This window comes from Vulpes lagopus, chromosome 7 (assembly GCF_018345385.1).
Source record: "Vulpes lagopus strain Blue_001 chromosome 7, ASM1834538v1, whole genome shotgun sequence".
Classification (NCBI taxonomy): Eukaryota; Metazoa; Chordata; class Mammalia; order Carnivora; family Canidae; genus Vulpes; species Vulpes lagopus.
The window spans coordinates 10,119,560-10,137,887 of record NC_054830.1 but is presented as its reverse complement, the minus strand read 5'-3'; the positions used below and the strand labels follow the sequence as shown (position 1 = coordinate 10,137,887).

At 40.7% G+C, this 18,328-nt stretch overlaps 1 protein-coding gene across 2 annotated transcripts in view; it reads left to right on the top strand.

The window, feature by feature from the left end:
- The window catches only part of ADGRE3 (adhesion G protein-coupled receptor E3), a 40,040-nt gene extending 22,441 nt beyond the window's left edge, over positions 1–17,599 (top strand). The window contains exons 8-16 of one of the 2 annotated variants that reach the window (XM_041760771.1): positions 2,926–3,110; positions 5,394–5,561; positions 10,145–10,342; positions 10,619–10,854; positions 11,328–11,394; positions 11,592–11,683; positions 13,374–13,542; positions 14,864–14,959; positions 16,710–17,599. In XM_041760771.1, the coding sequence (XP_041616705.1) occupies positions 2,926–3,110; positions 5,394–5,561; positions 10,145–10,342; positions 10,619–10,854; positions 11,328–11,394; positions 11,592–11,683; positions 13,374–13,542; positions 14,864–14,959; positions 16,710–16,718 (1,220 nt within the window). In that variant the 3' untranslated portion in view covers positions 16,719–17,599. Of the gene's footprint in view, positions 1–2,925; positions 3,111–5,393; positions 5,562–10,144; positions 10,343–10,618; positions 10,855–11,327; positions 11,399–11,591; positions 11,684–13,373; positions 13,543–14,863; positions 14,960–16,709 lie in introns of those variants that run through there. The other variant, XM_041760772.1, reaches the window with a different exon arrangement.
- The last annotated feature ends 729 nt before the right edge of the window (positions 17,600–18,328 follow it).

Here is an 18,328-nt window from a genome sequence, read left to right as displayed (position 1 = left end):
GAACCAAAACTGTCCTAGGTAACCCAAGATATTAACCCATGACATATAATCCATATAACCCATGACACCTCCTCCCTGTAAAACATCTCAGAGAACAAAACCCAGGTCATGGAGGTTGACTGTGGACACCTACAGCCACTCTTCTCTTTTCTGCTTGTGATTTTGCTCTTAGCCCGAATACTTCAGCCCAGAAATAAGCTATTTCTAAGTACGAGAGCAGATGGACATATCACCTGCCCATCTTTTCCAACCACCCACCACTGTTTCATTTTGACAAATGGAAACTGTCATTAACTTGGAGAAACAGAAATGAATTGCTTCTGATCCATCAGACAAGACCACAGAAGCCTGATTAGAGAAACCTACCGAGGAATTTATTCCAATAGGATGGGCTGCATAGGCTAGACAGTGATAAAACTGGGATTTTAATCTAGAAACCTATTAACCTATTTCCTGTCCCTACAATCCTAACTGCTTCACATATATGGCCTCTGTAGTGTGGACTTGTTGGCAGCTACAAAGAACAAAGAAAACTTACTGATGCGAGAATATGGTCATAACATCTTATAATCCAATAACCCATACTATAGCCCTATAACCCACATATTCAAACTAACTACAAATATACATATTTCTGGAGGCTAGAAGCTTGAGATCAAGGCATTGGTAGAGTTGGTTTCTTCCAAGGTCTCTCTCCTTGGCAGATGGCCATCTTCTCCCTGTGTCTTCACGTGGGACAGGTACACATCGCTGGTCTCTTTTCTTGTGTCCACATTTCTTCTTTACTCTTTTTTTTTTCAATATTTTATTTATTTATTTTATTTATTTATTCATGAGAGACACAGAGAGAAAGAGGCAGAGACACAGGCAGAGGGATAAACAGGTTCCAGACAGGGAGTCTGATGTGGGACTCAATCCCAGGTCTCCAGGATCATGCCCTGGGCTGAAGGCAAGTGGTTTAGCCACCCAGGCATCCCTCTTCTTTACTCTTCAATGCAGGTCAACTTTCACCTCCTTCATGAGGCCTCCCATGACTGCCCACTTCCATCATAGCAACAAAGTCAGGCCCTTTCTCCTCTGGCCCTATTAAAGGCCCTGTCTTCAAACACAGTCACATTCTCAAGTTCTGTGAGTTGACTTCAACTTGATTTGGGGGGGATACAATTTGGCATATAACAATATCCTACTGATATATGTCATGTTAATGTTCCTCTAATATATGATAAAATTATAAATACATGATATAAATATATCCCATATGCATATATTTTAGTCTATTGAAGTATGTTGACCTGGGACGGCATGGGTGGCTAAGTTAGTTGAACGTCCAACTCTTGATTTCAGCCCAGATCAGGATCTCAGGATTGTGAGATAGAGCCTTGTTTTGGGCTCTGAGCTGGATGTGGAGCCTGCTTAAGATTCTCTCTCCCCCTCCTTCTGCCCACTCCCCAAAATAAAAATGATAAAATATGTTAAATTACAGCATTCCTTTGCTTGACATCTTTCAATGGCTTTCCACTTGCAAAAGTCCTGCTCAAGGCTTATAAGGCCCTGCAGGATCTGCCCCCATCACATCCCCAGCCCTCACCTCTTCTCACTCTGGCGTACACACACACACACACACACACACACACCACCCTTCAGCCACACTAGCCTCCTCCCTGTTCCCTAAACCAGCTGGGCACATTCATGTCTCTGGAACTTTGTCCCTGTTATTTCAGATCTACCTAGAGTAGAGCACTCTTCTGTTGGATACCCACGTGGCCCTCCCTCCCTTCACTCTGCTATCTGAAATCTGTCTGAAATAGCATCTGACAAGTCCCTCTGTCCCCTAACCTCACTTAATTTTCTCCCTAGGACTGATTGTTCTCTGACATATACTTTTACTGATTTATTTATATTTGTTTGTCTCTCTCCTGCATCAGAAAGTAAGATCTATAAGAGCAGAAATGGCTTCTTTGTCCCTCACTGTACACCCAGAATAGTGTCTGGACCAGAGCAGGCATTCCATAAAAAAAAAAAAAAAAAAAAAAAGTTGAATAAATAAATAGATAGAAGTATTAGCATATTATGATTTCTATATACATTATTTATTTCTAGATCTAGTTTACGTATATAACATATGGGAGGAGATGATTACATTCATAATACATACAAAGAGATACACATACATGTAACCTGTTAATGGATTTCCTTGAGTCCAGTCTCAACATTATGCTTCATCTGAAAGGAATGCAAAACCACTTCTAAAAGTCTTGAAAAATAAGTCTGCCTTTCCGGAAGTCTCTTCAGGAGGCAGCAGAGGAAGTGGAATGACATCATGGAAGACTTACCTAACTCCCTAAGCTTCCTCTTCACCACTGACCTTCCTCTCCTCCCCCCTGAAAATTCCATCTGCCTCTTCTTGGCCCTTCTCCCATTTGACTTTACAGCATTTTCTCCTAAGGCTACAGTCATGTTCTTTCTTATGCAAATCAGCTTAACCTCTCGGTTTGTCCAGTTCTCCTCTTACCCCAAGTTTTATCCCATTCAATATAAAAAAAGGGTTCAAGGCCACAAACACAATGTGTGTCTCAGAAATGAAAAAGGGAGAGACAGTGAGAATCTCTATTTGACCCTCACTGGCAGCCCCAGTGGAGCAACGGTTTAGCGCCGCCTGCAGCCCAGGGCGTGATCCTGGATCAAGTCCCATGTCGAGCTCTCTGCATGGTGCCTGCTTCTCTCTCTCTGCCTGTGTCTCTGCCTCTCTCTGTCTCAATGAATAGATAAATAAAGTCTTTAAAAAATAATAATAATAATTTGACCCTCACATAGGTGAATATGCACATCCATATATACCTGTGTGTATGTATAGGTGTGTGAGGATGGTAGGTGTGGGGAAGAATGGTGGCACTATTAAAGACCTCCATTTTTCTGTTTTCTCAGGTCCCAGTGCAATTGCCTTTATTTCTTATTCTTCTCTTGGAAACATCACAAATGAAACGTTCTTTGAAGAGGCAAATGAGAAAGAGCAGGTTTACCTGAACTCTCAGGTAGTGAGTGCTGCTATTAGATCCCCAAGGAATACATCGCTCTCCAAGTCTGTGATTCTGAGTTTTCAGCAGATGAAGGTGGGTCAGAGCTGCCACTTGAACGTGCTTAGCTTTCTTGGAGATAGACTGAACAAAGTGTATACGCTCCCCAGTCAGTGCCTCTGGACTGTGCTGTCCAGTACGGTAGCCAGGAACCTCGTGTAGCAATTGAGCATTTGAAACGTGGTGTATCTGAATTGAGATTTTGAAGACTTAGTATTTCTGGATTTAGACTTGATATTTCCAGATTTTGAAGCCCTCATAAGAAAAAAAAAAGCATGCAAAATATCTCATTAATAATTTTCAAGGGGCTCCTGGGTGCACACCTCTTGATCTCAGGGTTGTGGGTTTGAGCTCCATGTCGGGTGTAGAGATTACTTAAATAAAATAAAATCTTTTTTGGGTGCCCAGTTGGTTCAGTCAGTTAAGCATCTGCCTTCAGCTCAGGTCATGATCACAGGGTCCTGGGATCAAGCCCCACATCAGGTTCTCTGTTCAGCAAGGAGTCTGCTTCTCTTGCTCTTTATGCCCCTACCCCCCTGCTCACTTGCTTGCTCTCTCTCTCTCTCTCTCTCTCTCTCTCTCGTGCTCAGTTTCTCTCTCTCTTTCTCTCAAATAAATAAAATCTTTGAGAAAATAAAATCTTTTTTTAAAAATAATTTTAATATCGATTGCATATATTGATATATAGACATACTAAAAGATACTGTTTTGAATATAGGGGGTTAAATAAAATATATTATTAAAATTAATTTGAACTATTTATTTAGTTTTTTAATGTGGCTAGCAGAAAATTTCAAATTACACAAGTAGTTCACATGATATTTCTCTTGGGCAGCATAATTCTAGTGCATGGGATTATTTTAGTTGAAGTTCCCTCCAAATTTATGCCTGTGAAATTTGAACTGAGACATTATATTCATTCCTACACAAAAGCCTGGCATTAATTATTAACACTACATAACTTGATTGGAAAAAATTTTTCTTTAATCCATTCCCCTTTCCCCTTCTCTGCCCAAACTCTTAAAGGCAGGAGGGTCTGTAGCCAGACACAGACATAATAAAATTAATCTGTTCCCTCACATTTCAGCTCTTTCATGAAAGCAAGAGTTGAAAGATATCCTGCCATTTGCAACAACATTGATGAATTTTGATGGCATTATGCTAAGTAAAATAAGACAGAGAAAGAGATACTGTATGGTCTTACTTATAAGTAGAATCTTAAAAAGCCAAAATCACAGATACAGAAAATGTGTTTTTGGTTACCAAGGGTGAGGGATAGGAGAAATAAGTGCAGGAGACCAAAGGTACAAACTTCCAGTCACAGGTAGAATAAGTTCTAGGGATATAATGTACAGCATGGTGGCTCTGGTTGACAGTACTACATTGCATACTTGAAAATTGCTAGAGAGTAGATTTTAAGTTCTCACCACAAAATAAGAACCGTAACTACATGAGGTGATGGGTATTAATTAACTGTTTTGCAATATATGCATATGTCAAAAACTTGTGTTGTCTACCTTACACTTACATAGTTTATATGTCAGTTGTATCTCAATAAAGCTGGGAAAAATAAATAAAATTATTTTTAATTTTAAAGAAAATAAGAATGGGAGGAATGGGAAATGTAGGTTTTCTCTATTTGATGCATAAAACTGAAGTATGAAACTTTTCATATATGGCATGGGGGACTGGGAGTGGTGCAAGAAATCTGGAGATGGTCTTGTGGATTATCAGAGGAGATACAGCCCTCCAACAGGAGAGTCTGACTTCTCTCCTTGGCCCCATGAAGTGTTGCTCTGGAAACCCTTAGGACAAAAAGAAGAGGTTGAAGGATAATTCTATTCTCTCTCTCCCTCTCTCTCTCTCTCTCTCTCTCTCCATTTCTTTCCTAAGCTTCCCCTTTCCTTGCATGAGCAGTTTTTGTGTTGTAAGGGGTGAGGGACAGAATTGGTGTGAAGAAATCAGGGAAATTTGCTTTAGAGAGTGTTTAGGAAAAAACTCTGTATGAGTCACAGACCTTCTTTTATTTTTTATTTTATTTTTGTCTGACTTCCACAGTGGGGGATAAAGCCCTGAAACCAATGGCATCCTATAAAATTCTGGCTCCCAAAGAGCCATGATCTTGTTTTATGGTACCCTAACAGAGCTGGGACTATGGGAGCAGGTGTCCTGGCTGGCAGCCATCCTCTTCACTCAAAATAGAAATCATCTGAGTCACTTCTAAGCCGTGTGTCTCTTTGATGGCCACCCCAGTGTAGACTGACACTCTAAGGGTTGTCCCTCCTGAGGAAGAACATAATAAGGCCCTTCTACTTTCAGATGAAGACCAGTAGTGAAAAGGCCATCTGCGTGTACTGGAAAAGCACAGGGGAGCACAGCCGGTGGTCCAGGGATGGCTGTTTCCTGATACAAGCGAATGAAAGTCACACCATATGCAACTGCACCCACCTGTCCAGTTTTGCTGTCCTCATGGCCTTAACCAAACAGGTACAATGTATACATTTAATTCCTCCAGCTAATTAAGTATGAGCTCCTACTAGATATGTACTCTTTTAAAAATGGGGAAAAAACACAAGTGACCAGAGTGAGTGAGTGCTGAAAGCATGCTGCTTTACATAGAAAGACAGCATTTGAGCTACAATCTGAATATTGAGTCAGTAGTGCTGCAACAGAGGTGAACCTTGAAAACAACACACTGAATGAAATAAGTCAGACACAGGAGCACCTAGGTAGCTCAGTGGTTGAGCGTCTGCCTTTGGCTCAGGTCGTGATTCCAGAGTCCTAGGATCAAGTCCCACATTGGGCTCCCTGCAAGAAGACTGCTTCTCCCTCTGCCTATGTCTCTGCCTCTCTCTGTGCATCTCTTATGAATAAATAAATTAAAAATCTTTTTTAAAAAAAGGAGAAGAAGAAGTCAGACACAAAGGGCTACCCGTTGTATGATTCCACTTATATGAAATGTCAAAATAAGACACCTGCAGGTGTCTCAGCTTTTCACTGCATCTGTATCTTTGGGGTAAATCCCCAGTAGGAGCACTGGGTGTTATATGTAAGTAATGAATCACTTAATTCTACCCCAGAAATTAATATTGCACTGAATGTCAACTACTAGAATTTGAAAAGAAAAAAAAAAAGCAGTGTTGCTTTTCTGGGATGAAGTATAGAAAATCCCATGAGACACCTGCACCCCGATGTTTATAGCAGCAATGTCCACAATAGCCAAACTGTGGAAGGAGCCTCAGTGTCCATCGAAAGATGAATGGATAAAGAAGATGTGGTCTATGTATACAATGAATATTACTCAGCCATTAGAAACAACAAATACCCACCATTTGCTTCGACGTGGAGGGACCTGGAGGGTATTATGCTGAGTGAAATAAGTCAGTCGGAGAAGGACAAACATTATATGGTCTCATTCATTTGGGGAATATAAAAAAATAGTGAAAAGGAATAAAGGGAAAAGGAGGAAAAAATGACTGGGAAATATCAGAAAGGGAAACAGAACATGAGAGACTCCTAACTCTGGGAACCGAACTAAGGGTGGTGGAAGGGGAGGTGGGCGGGGGGTGGGGGGTGACTGGGTGACGGGCACTGAGGGGGCAATTGATGGGATGAGCACTGGGTGTTATGCCATATGTTGGCAAATTGAACCGCAATAAAAAAATTTAAAATAAAAGAAAAACTGAAACAATAAGATGAAAAGTAAAGAAAAGAAAAGAAGAAAAGAAAAGAAGAGAAGAGAAAAGAAAAGAAAAGAGAAAAGAAAAGAAAAGAAAAAAGAAAAGAAAAGAAGAAAAGAAAAGAAAAGAAAAGAAAAGAAAAGAAAAGAAAAGAAAAGAAAAGAAAAGAAGAGAAAATCCCATGTGGGATCCTCCAGGGTAACAAAGAAGCAACATACTCCAGAGAGTGTAGCTACCAGATGGTGAAGCTTATGTTATCATAGATTTCTGAGTGACTGTGTGGAACAGAGTATATTTCCATCTGTACAAAGTTTAAAAACAGACACAACTAAACCATATTCTCAGGGGTTGCATACTTAAGTGGTAAAACTATAAAGATAAGCAGGAATTGCTTATCATAAAAGGATCATGGTTACCTCTGGAGGAGAAGGTGTTTTGCAATTAGAAAGAGCTTCTGGGAGAATCTCTACAGACTAATGATCTCACCAACCATTTAATAATTTTTAAACATGTGATACATGTATGTGTATGCTCTTTTCTGTATGTGTTAAAGGAGAAGAAGAAGTCAGACACAAAGGGCTACCCGTTGTATGATTCCACTTATATGAAATGTCAAAATAAGACACCTGCAGGTGTCTCAGCTTTTCACTGCATCTGTATCTTTGGGGTAAATCCCCAGTAGGAGCACTGGGTGTTATATGTAAGTAATGAATCACTTAATTCTACCCCAGAAATTAATATTGCACTGAATGTCAACTACTAGAATTTGAAAAGAAAAAAAAAAAGCAGTGTTGCTTTTCTGGGATGAAGTATAGAAAATCCCATGAGACACCTGCACCCCGATGTTTATAGCAGCAATGTCCACAATAGCCAAACTGTGGAAGGAGCCTCAGTGTCCATCGAAAGATGAATGGATAAAGAAGATGTGGTCTATGTATACAATGAATATTACTCAGCCATTAGAAACAACAAATACCCACCATTTGCTTCGACGTGGAGGGACCTGGAGGGTATTATGCTGAGTGAAATAAGTCAGTCGGAGAAGGACAAACATTATATGGTCTCATTCATTTGGGGAATATAAAAAAATAGTGAAAAGGAATAAAGGGAAAAGGAGGAAAAAATGACTGGGAAATATCAGAAAGGGAAACAGAACATGAGAGACTCCTAACTCTGGGAACCGAACTAAGGGTGGTGGAAGGGGAGGTGGGCGGGGGGTGGGGGTGACTGGGTGACGGGCACTGAGGGGGCAATTGATGGGATGAGCACTGGGTGTTATGCCATATGTTGGCAAATTGAACCGCAATAAAAAAATTTAAAATAAAAGAAAAACTGAAACAATAAGATGAAAAGTAAAGAAAAGAAAAGAAGAAAAGAAAAGAAGAGAAGAGAAAAGAAAAGAGAAAAGAAAAGAAAAGAAAAAAGAAAAGAAAAGAAGAAAAGAAAAGAAAAGAAAAGAAAAGAAAAGAAAAGAAAAGAAAAGAAAAGAAAAGAAGAGAAAATCCCATGTGGGATCCTCCAGGGTAACAAAGAAGCAACATACTCCAGAGAGTGTAGCTACCAGATGGTGAAGCTTATGTTATCATAGATTTCTGAGTGACTGTGTGGAACAGAGTATATTTCCATCTGTACAAAGTTTAAAAACAGACACAACTAAACCATATTCTCAGGGGTTGCATACTTAAGTGGTAAAACTATAAAGATAAGCAGGAATTGCTTATCATAAAAGGATCATGGTTACCTCTGGAGGAGAAGGTGTTTTGCAATTAGAAAGAGCTTCTGGGAGAATCTCTACAGACTAATGATCTCACCAACCATTTAATAATTTTTAAACATGTGATACATGTATGTGTATGCTCTTTTCTGTATGTGTTCTATTTCACAATTTTTTAAGGTTAAAAAGGCAAAGGAATGAGGTACCTGGGTGGCTCAATTGGTTAAGCGTCTGCCTTTGGCTCAGGTCATGATCCCAGGGTCCTGGGATCGAGCCCTACATGAGGCTCCCTGCTCGATGAGGAGCCTGCTTCTCTCTCTGCCTGTTTCTCCCCCTGCTTGCTCTCTCTCTCTCTCTCTCTCTCTCATATGCTTTCTCTCTCTCAAGTAAATAAAATATTTTTTTAAAAAGTAAATGATTAAAAAGTTCTATAAAGTGACATTGAAACAAGTGAAAATCCCCATATCATTGTAAGAGATGGCAACTGTCATTTCCTACTGATGGGTCTTACTAAGTCTGTGTGGCTCATCAGATTCCTGGCTCCTGTCTTTAAGGAGATGAGCCATCAAGAGCTGAATTATACAAATGTCTTAGTTTGAGATCTCCTGCAAGCAGATTCTGAGACAAAAATTTGAGGGCAAGTAGTTTCTCTGGGAGATAACTCCAAGACACGAGTAGAACAATAGGGAAATAAGATAGAAAAAAAGAAGGCATCCAGTAAAGGATGTGTTAAAGAGAAAGTTACTCCATGGACAACTGAGATTCAATCCCATTGAGTACTTCTGGGAGATATCCTAGAACATGCATTTCAGACCCTTCCCACATAAAGATGAGGGAGTTGGGGTATATATCCATCAGTGCTGTAACTTTTATTGCTTGAGGGCAGCTTTCAAGGAGCATTGACATCCTGGTACTGACTCCTTCTGGTATGTCCAAACAGGAGAAATACTCTCAGGTAGGGTCCCTGGATTTCATAGAAAGCAGCCAAAGGACAGGTACCAATGAGTGTGAAGAGGTTAATAGCCTCTGCTACACAGGATTTCCTACATCTCTTGGTGGCAAGACTTAGCCTAGCATATTCATTCATTTCAATGTGAATCTGACATACAACGTAAGCCTATAGTTAATACAGTATAGTGCACTTAAAAACTTAAGAGAATACATCTCATAAAAGAAAGCAAGAGGACACAAGATCTTACAAGTGATGGATATGTTTATTACTTTGATTGTGATGATGGCATCATATATATGTGCCTATGTCTAAAAGCATCAAAATGGGGATACCTGGGTGGCTCAGCAGTTGAGTGTCTGCCTTCAGCCCAGGGTATGATCCTGGAGTCCCGGAATCGAGTCCTGCATCGTGCTCCCTGCATGGAGCCTGCTTCTCCCTCTGCCTGTGTCTCTGCCTCTATCTCTCTGTGTCTCTCATGAATAAATAAAATCTTTTAAAAAACTAAATAAATAAAATAAAAACATCAAAATGTGTGTATTCAATATGTGCAATATTTTGCATATTAGGTATCCCTCAATACAGCTGGGAAAAAAGTACTTAGTCTGACCGACACTTATACTCTCTATCATGCGGAGTCATGCCTGTGTTTGGGAAGCTCCCATTCCAAGGGGGGGGAGGATTAATCTTGGAAACTGACCATAATGTCCTTTTTGCTGGGTCCCAGGAGAAGGATCCTGTGCTGGATGTGATCACCTATGTGGGGCTGAGCACCTCTCTGCTGTGTCTCCTCCTGGCAGCCCTCACCTTCCTGCTGTGCAAAGCCATCCAGAACACCAGCACCTCCCTCCACCTGCAGCTCTCGATCTGCCTCTTCCTGGCCCACCTGCTCTTCCTCACGGCCATTGACAAGACCAAGATCAAGGTATTGACACGGTCTCAAAGTAGCCCCAGCCCTGCCACAGAGGATGCTCAGTTCATGGAACTGTGCTGCATTGATATCTTAATAAAATAATCTTGGGTCCCAGGGTTATTTTGAAGAGTAGCCTATTCCACATTGACTAATGAACTAGAAGACAAATCCTCCCCTGACAACTCAACCATATACATGAGCTCTCTCCAATGGCAAGGTATGGAACAGGTCCTGGGGCCACCCTCCTCTCTGACAATCACTCCTGGTGGCACCTTTCTCCTCCCCCAGGTGCTGTGTGCCATCATCGCAGGTGCCTTACACTATCTCTACCTGGCCTCCTTCACCTGGATGCTGCTGGAGGGTCTGCACCTCTTCCTCACTGCACGCAACCTGACAGTGGTCAACTACTCCAGTGTGAACAAGTTCATGAAGAAGCTCATGTTCCCTGTGGGCTATGGAGTCCCGGCTATAATTGTGGCCATTTCTGCTGCGTCCTGGCCTCACCTTTATGGAACATCTAATTAGTGAGCTCAACTCTCACCCTGTGCTGTGGATAGTTTTAAGGGCAGTGTTAACGATAATGATTGGAATATCCGTGTTAAACTCACTCTCCTTTTCCCTTGGCTGTAATAGCTCTAACCTCTTTCCTGGTGAGACAGAGAAAGGTGATGGTAAGAGTATGGAAGGTTCTGGAAAGAGGGAATTTTGTGATTAGGTCCCAGCTTCTTCCTTCCCATAATATGGGACCTCAAGTCCTCAAGTCTTGGCCACCCCATTAGTGAAATGGGAATAACAGTTGTCCCCATGGCCCCACCCTCACCATGGTGTGACTACAATCGTAAAATGTTTAGCATAGCATTAACACATGATAGTAAAGAATCGAAGCCTTTGTTGTCACCGGTTGACCTTTTCAGATGTTGAAAAAGTGTTAGGAAAAGGTATTTATTTCATGTTCTTCTCTGATCTCTCTTTTGGCCCCTTTTCCCATTGTTCCCAGCTGCTGGCTCAACCTGGACAAGGGATTCATCTGGAGTTTCCTGGGCCCTGTCTGTGCCATTATCTGTGTGAGTGAGTATGTGGCTCCAGTATTACCAACCAAAGAAGCACCAGGCACACATTTTTGTCAGTTCTATGGAATTGACTTCCCCACCTACTACCCATTCAATCCTACATGCAGGGAGGTACGAATTGTGTGCAGTTTATAGCAAACACAGTGCATTATTTTAACTTGCATTCTGCATGATCCATGTCATTCCTGCAGGTGAATTTAGTTATTTTTCTCCTGATCCTTTGGATTTTAAAAAAGAAACTTTCCTCTCTCAATAGTGACGTGTCAACCATCCAGAATATAAGGTAAGGTGGGGTAAATGGTATTTTCTGACCGCACTCCCCTTTTTCTGTACTTAGTCTCACTGGTTCCTCTTGTATATCCACACACAAATACACCCCACAACCAAGCTCCAGGACCTAGCAAAGCCAACTGCCATCTCCCAGTGTCACCGTTAATGAGAGGCATTATTATACAGTATTAGCTGTACTACAGACTAAGCTTCGGTGACAAAAGAGCCCCAAAAAGGAGTGAAATAGAAGTTTATTTCATTTGCCTGTCACAGTCCAGAGGTGAATAAACCAGGACCGATGGGGAAGCTCTGCTCCACAAAGTAATCCAGAGACTCGAGTCCTTTCTATTTTATTGCTCCACATTTCCCAGGGTGTTTCTTTGCCAGTATCGCATCCATGGAAAGAAGTTGAGCTGCATGTTCCCCATTTGCCCAGATCTCAAGGGCTAGACCTTGATCACACAGTGACATCTACCTTCTACTATCGGGAAATGTAGTCTCTAACTGGGTAGCCATGTGTCCTTGATAAAATTCAAAAAAGGAAGGATCCAACACTAAAATGAAGAAGAAGAGAATGGGAGGGGAAAAAGCCAACAATTTCTGCTACATGACATGATATGTAATAGCTGTGGGTAAGATTTGGATTTTTTTTTTGAGTTTTACTCTTTTTTTTAAGATTTTATTTGTTTATTCATGAAAGACACAGAGAGAGAGAGAGAGGCAGAGACACAGGCAGAGGGAGAAGCAGGCTCCATGCAGGGAGCCCGACGTGGGACTCGACCTGGGTCTCCAGGATCACACCCTGGGCTGAAGGCGGCGCTAAACCGCTATGCCACCCGGGCTGCCCTAGGATTTGGATTAAAATACATTTTGTATGATACTATTTCGAAACATTTTGGACGATGAGCAGCATCCATTTTATGTGAACATGTAATTTGTTGTTGATTTCACTGTAATCACAAAAATAGTGCATTTGTTAAATATTTTTTCAAAGTTTTTAAAATATATCAAGTAAAATCTGAAAGCAGCTAGCTCCCCTCTTGCTTTGCTACTTCCACTTCTCAAGAAAGCCAGAGGTAACTGTATGATAATACAGTTTAAAATTTTCCCCAAACCTTTTTCTGGGCTGTGAATTTTCTCTAGAACAGATGGACATGCACACAATAGCGCCACACTATGCAAATTGTTCCCCAACTAGTTTTTCTCACTTATGTATTACTACGTTTTCTAATTAGGGATACATAGATACATAAGTAAGGTGACCTTACATCCTAGTTTGCCTGGGATAGTCCATTTATGCTCATTGTAATTATAAATTAGCACTTCTGTCTCAAAAGCCTCCCTGTCTGAATAATAAATTATATGACACTTCATCTATAAGTGGTATAATAGAGATAAAGAGCACCTGGTTTTAGAATGCTTTATGTGTGTACTAATTTTGTTCTACATACTGTCCAAAACACTTTACATATGTCAAAATCCCATTTAATCTTGACAGCAAACCTGTGAAATAGGGCTATTATAAAGATTAGGAAACTGAGTTACAGAAAGGCAAACTGATTTGCCCAAAGTCACCAGCTGGTTAGTTCTGCCTTGGATTTAAACCCAGCCAGTCTAGCTCGAGTCCCTGCCATTAACAACTACATGATAGGGTGTCTATGTCCACTATTAGCCTTTTCACATCATTGTGAATGACCCCTCAGGATGCTGACATTCAAGGCAACAGCTCAGCTCTTCATCTTGGGCTGCACGTGGAGCCTAGGCATCCTGCAGGTGGGTCCAGCTGCCCACGTCATGACTTACCTCTTCACCATCATCAACAGCCTGCAGGGTGTCTTCATCTTCCTGGTGTACTGCCTCCTCAGCCAGCAGGTAAACAACAACCCCTTTTGTTATTGTCATAAAGTCAAGAAATATTTGGAGGTATGTACTTTAAGGAAACATTTAAACCTATGTTCTCTAAATTTTCATATGAGATGTGAGCCATGTGTAAACACTATCCATGTTTTCTCTTCTTTAAGATGTTATCGATTGTAAGATGCATCAAGCTTTCAGAAAGCAAACAATTGCTACTTCAAGGAAATATTTTTTCTTCAGCTTTTCCATTTGTAATAGTCAGATACTGCTGAGTAACAAACAACCTCAAAAATCTCAGTAGCCTAAACACAAATATTTACTTTTCTCATTTTCAAGTCTGAAGGTTGATTGAGGTTCAGCTGATCTTGTCTGGGTTCAGCTCAGCTTGGTTCCAGGATCCAGATCATCAGATCATGTTCAGGTCTGCTCCTTGTGACTCATTCTCAGGCTTGGCAAAAATGGGACAGAAACCTAGGATATGTTCTCTCGTGATAGTGGCAAAATCACAAAAAGATAAGCCCTACTGGGCGAGGCCATTTCAAGCCTTGTGGTCCTCCTTGCATCCCTTCCACTGATATTCCATTGGCCAAGGAAAGTCATATGTCCAAGCCTGAAGTCAAGGGAGGATAACCCTCCACCCACCATGAAACTAATAGTAGAAGGGAAATGACAGCTTTGGGCTTCTTGCATACCATGACATACTTACTAACAGAGGAATGAATCATTGAAAGCTGTAATGCAATCTGCCACACCACTTAAACACACGAATTCTTAAACACAGTTCCATGTGATGTATAGTCTCCATACTAATATGTGTTAATAGCTCTATGACAGCATTACATAATAAGTTAATTTTTCCCGACATGTTACTATGGACATTTTCAAGCATACCAAAAAGGTTAAATGAATTATGCAATGAGCACATATATGCCAATCACTTCAATTACTGTTGTGCTATATTTGTTTTGTCACATGGTCTATCCACATTTCCATTCTTCTACCCATTCTCCACTGCTAAGTCCCTGGTAACCACTATTCTAATTTCTGGCTCAACTAATTTGACTATCATAGGGATCTCATATATGTGGACAGGATTTGTCCTTTTGTGCCTGGCTTCTTTCACTCTGCATAATGTCTTCAAGGTTCATCCATGTTGTAGCCTGTGTCAGAATTTCCTTCCTTTTTAAGGCTCAGTAAATAGTATTACATTTTAAAGATATGCCACATGTTGTACAGAAAGTTTTTCAATAATGTCTTTATTCTCTTCCTGATTCACTGGCTTTTCTCTTCACCAATGTTAATAAAAACAATTCCAGTATTTTCTTTGATGTTTCAGGTCCGAAAGTGGTTTGGAGAGATCATAACACCTAAATCTGAGTCTGGGACTTACACACTTTCCACCAGATTTGGCACTGACTCAAAGCCTAGTCAAGTAAGAGGATTTGTGACTTATTCTAATGCTTGCCCCCGCAACACCCAAACCCCCTCTCCTCATCTTAGTATGAGCTTGCTTGCCCAGAGAGAATGGCAAAGAGCTCTTTTCCTGATGACCTGGCTTGCATTTCCCATTCTCACTATATTGTTCCTCAGTGACTCTTCCCTGATCATTGATAGTGCTAAAGCTATGTTCTAGGTTCCTGGGATCAAGTCCCACATCATCAGGCTCATTGCAGGGAGCCTGTTTCTTCCTTTGCCTATGTCTCTGCCTCTCTCTGCATCTCATATGAATAAATAAATAAAATATTTTTTAAAAAAAGAAGGCATGCCCCTAGTTAAGCAAGACGGGCTCCAAAATTCATAATCCATAAAAATTTTCCCAGTTTCCTTTGTTTACTCCCGTGTGTACACTACCACATCTGCTAGCCAAGGAGCCTTAGAATGTGTTGTTTTTAAAATAAACAAAATTGAGAAATTTCTAACACATTGTCTTCTATTTTTCTTGAGCTAATATGTGATATTCTCAGCATTGGAAATACTGAATCACTAAAAAAAAAAAAAAATCTATCCCTATTTTGGAGGACAGAAAGGAAAATTCACTAAATCTTTCAAAAGGGGCCAAAAGGAAAACAGGACTAGGGAAAAAGGCTTAGGACATTGCAAGTGATCAGAAACAAGATGTATAAATATTAGGTTAATCATTTCCAGTAAGAGTAAACTTATAAAAGGTGCTGGCTACTGACTGTGACCTTTGAAAGACTTCCTAGATAATCCAAAATAATTCCCAAAGTTTCTGGCATTCCAGTAACTTGTTTCCCATGACGTATATAAGGAAACTTTTTTTTTTTATAAGGAAACTTTTTATTAGTAGTACTTAACATTGTGGAAGTTGAATAAGATGATCGTATCCTTTTTTTTTTTTTAAGATTTTATTTACTCACTCATGAGAGACAAAGAGAGGCAGAGACACAGGCAGAGAGAGAGGCAGGCTCCCTGTGGAGACCCCGATGTGGGACTTGATCCCAGGACCCCAGGATCACAACCTGAGCCAAAGGCAGACGCTCAACCACTGAGCCACCCACACATCCCATAATTGTATCTTTGAAAGGGGAATATATATAAATATATTAGCTCCCTGTAAGAAATACATTGACTTTAATTAAAATAATGTTAGGTTTGTATTTTTCTAGGCACAGGATATGATTTAAAAGCTAAAAGAAAGAAAAGAGAAAAAAAGAAAACACCAAAATTCTTTCACTCTCCATGGACAAATTTGCCCTTGGGTTAAATTTCTAGCTCTGTTCCCTAGAAACTTGCTGGCATTGAAAGGCCAGTTGTGTAACCAGGCAATATTGTTTGTATAAAAAATCATGTTTGACTGGGCAGGGAGTTGTGTGAATGAACCATCAATAGTAGAAAGGAAATGACAGCTTTGGGCTTTTTGCATACCATGACTCATAACGAGGCCAGGAATCTCTGTCCTCTTGGGCTCCCATAGGAGGTATTGGTTTTCTTGTGGGGCTTGGGAATTTAAACCAAACGCTAACTTGTATGTAAAAAATGATATTTGTTGAGTTCTACAATGTGTCAAGATACTGTGGTGAGCAATGGACATACAAAAGGAACAAGACCAGCACAGTCTGCCTCCATGGGCCTTAGAGTTTAGCTTTTCTTCATAGATACAAACCAACTTAAATTCTGGAGCAGGATACTGTGTCTGAATTTTTTTTTAATTCTTCATCTAGGAATTTTGAGAAGTCTTCTCATATAAGCTGAAGAAGGCCACACCTTACCTAGGATTCCAAATGCTAGGAGATCATGTCATACTTGCCCGCTGAATGGAGCTCCTGTCACCAGGGACTTACTAACAAGCTCTGAACTAACCACAATAACCCAGTTTTCGACCTGTTTAATCAGACACCATTGTTAACTCTCCAGATGACCTCGAGACTATTACCCTCTAACTGCAATAATAAAAAACACACCTACCAGCAACATGACAGATCCCACTGTGCCCCATTTTAAGAAGGAAAAGAGGTGGCATTCTGATTCCTAGAAGCCTTCTCTTCTTCTCTTGAAACACCTTGACCCCAGGTCAGCTTGCTTACCAGTCCCGTAATTACCTTAACCCCATAAAACCCTGACAATGAGACCTAATCGGAGAGAAGGTGCCTTTCGAACATGAACTCCCCTTCTCTGTTTTCTGGCCGTTGAATAAATTACCTGTTTGCCATCAAATACTGTTTTGTTATTTGACTACTTGGCAAATGGTATTGAGTAGGCAAAGAACCTACCACTTCAGCAACACTCTCTGCCTTTAATCTACTTCTGCTTTTTATCTCTGTTTTGTTGGTGGTGGTAGTTTATTTTGTTACATCTTTACATCCTTACATCTACCTTCAACCTAAACATCTTTTGTGGGGGGATGTTTTTCCAGAGCAGGTGAAGAGAAAATATTCAAACTAGAACATTCGACTCCACTTGGAAAGTCATGCCCATGAATCTGGTTGGTTTGGTGAAGAACAAAGCTGAAGATGAGGGAAATTATTACAGCTGGATAGAAAAGATTTAGGCTTTATTTCCTGAAATGTTTGTTCTGCATATTTGGCTCTCAATAAATGTATGTTGCGTTGGATTTCCCTTCACTATGATGTGTTCAGCCAATGCTTGTCCCTGGATGCCCAAATCATGGCCATTGCAAATACTCTTTTGATGTTTTGTTAAGAAGGAAGCCCCTTGAAAGGAGAAAAAAATGAGTGGGAAATATCAGAAAGGGAGACAGAACATGAAAGACCCCTAAATCTGGGAAACGAACTAGGGGTGGTGGAAGGGGAGGTGGGCGGGGGGTGGGGGTGATTGGGTGACGGGCACTGAGGGGGGCACTTGACGGGATGAGCACTGGGTGTTATTCTATATGTTGGCAAATTGAACACCAATAAATAATAAATTTATTTTTAAAAAGAAAGAAAATAAAATACAAAAAAAAAAGAAGAAGAAGAAGAAGAAGGAAGCCCCTTTCAAGGCCTTTCCTCACATTTTTACACTCATTCATTCTGACCTTGCTCTTTAAACTCATTCAGGGGATCCCTGGGTGGTGCAGCGGTTTAGCGCCTGCCTTTGGCCCAGGGCGCGATCCTGGGGACCCCGGATCGAGTCCCACGTCGGGCTCCCGGTGCATGGAGCCTGCTTCTCCCTCTGCCTGTGTCTCTGCCTCTCTCTCTCTCTCTCTCTCTCTCTCTGTGTGACTATCATAAATAAATAAATAAATTTAAAAAAAAATAAACTCATTCAGTCCTTCTGACCATCAACCTCTCCCAAGCCTTCAGTTTTACCTCCTTTCTTATCCAGGCTCAATCTCATGATC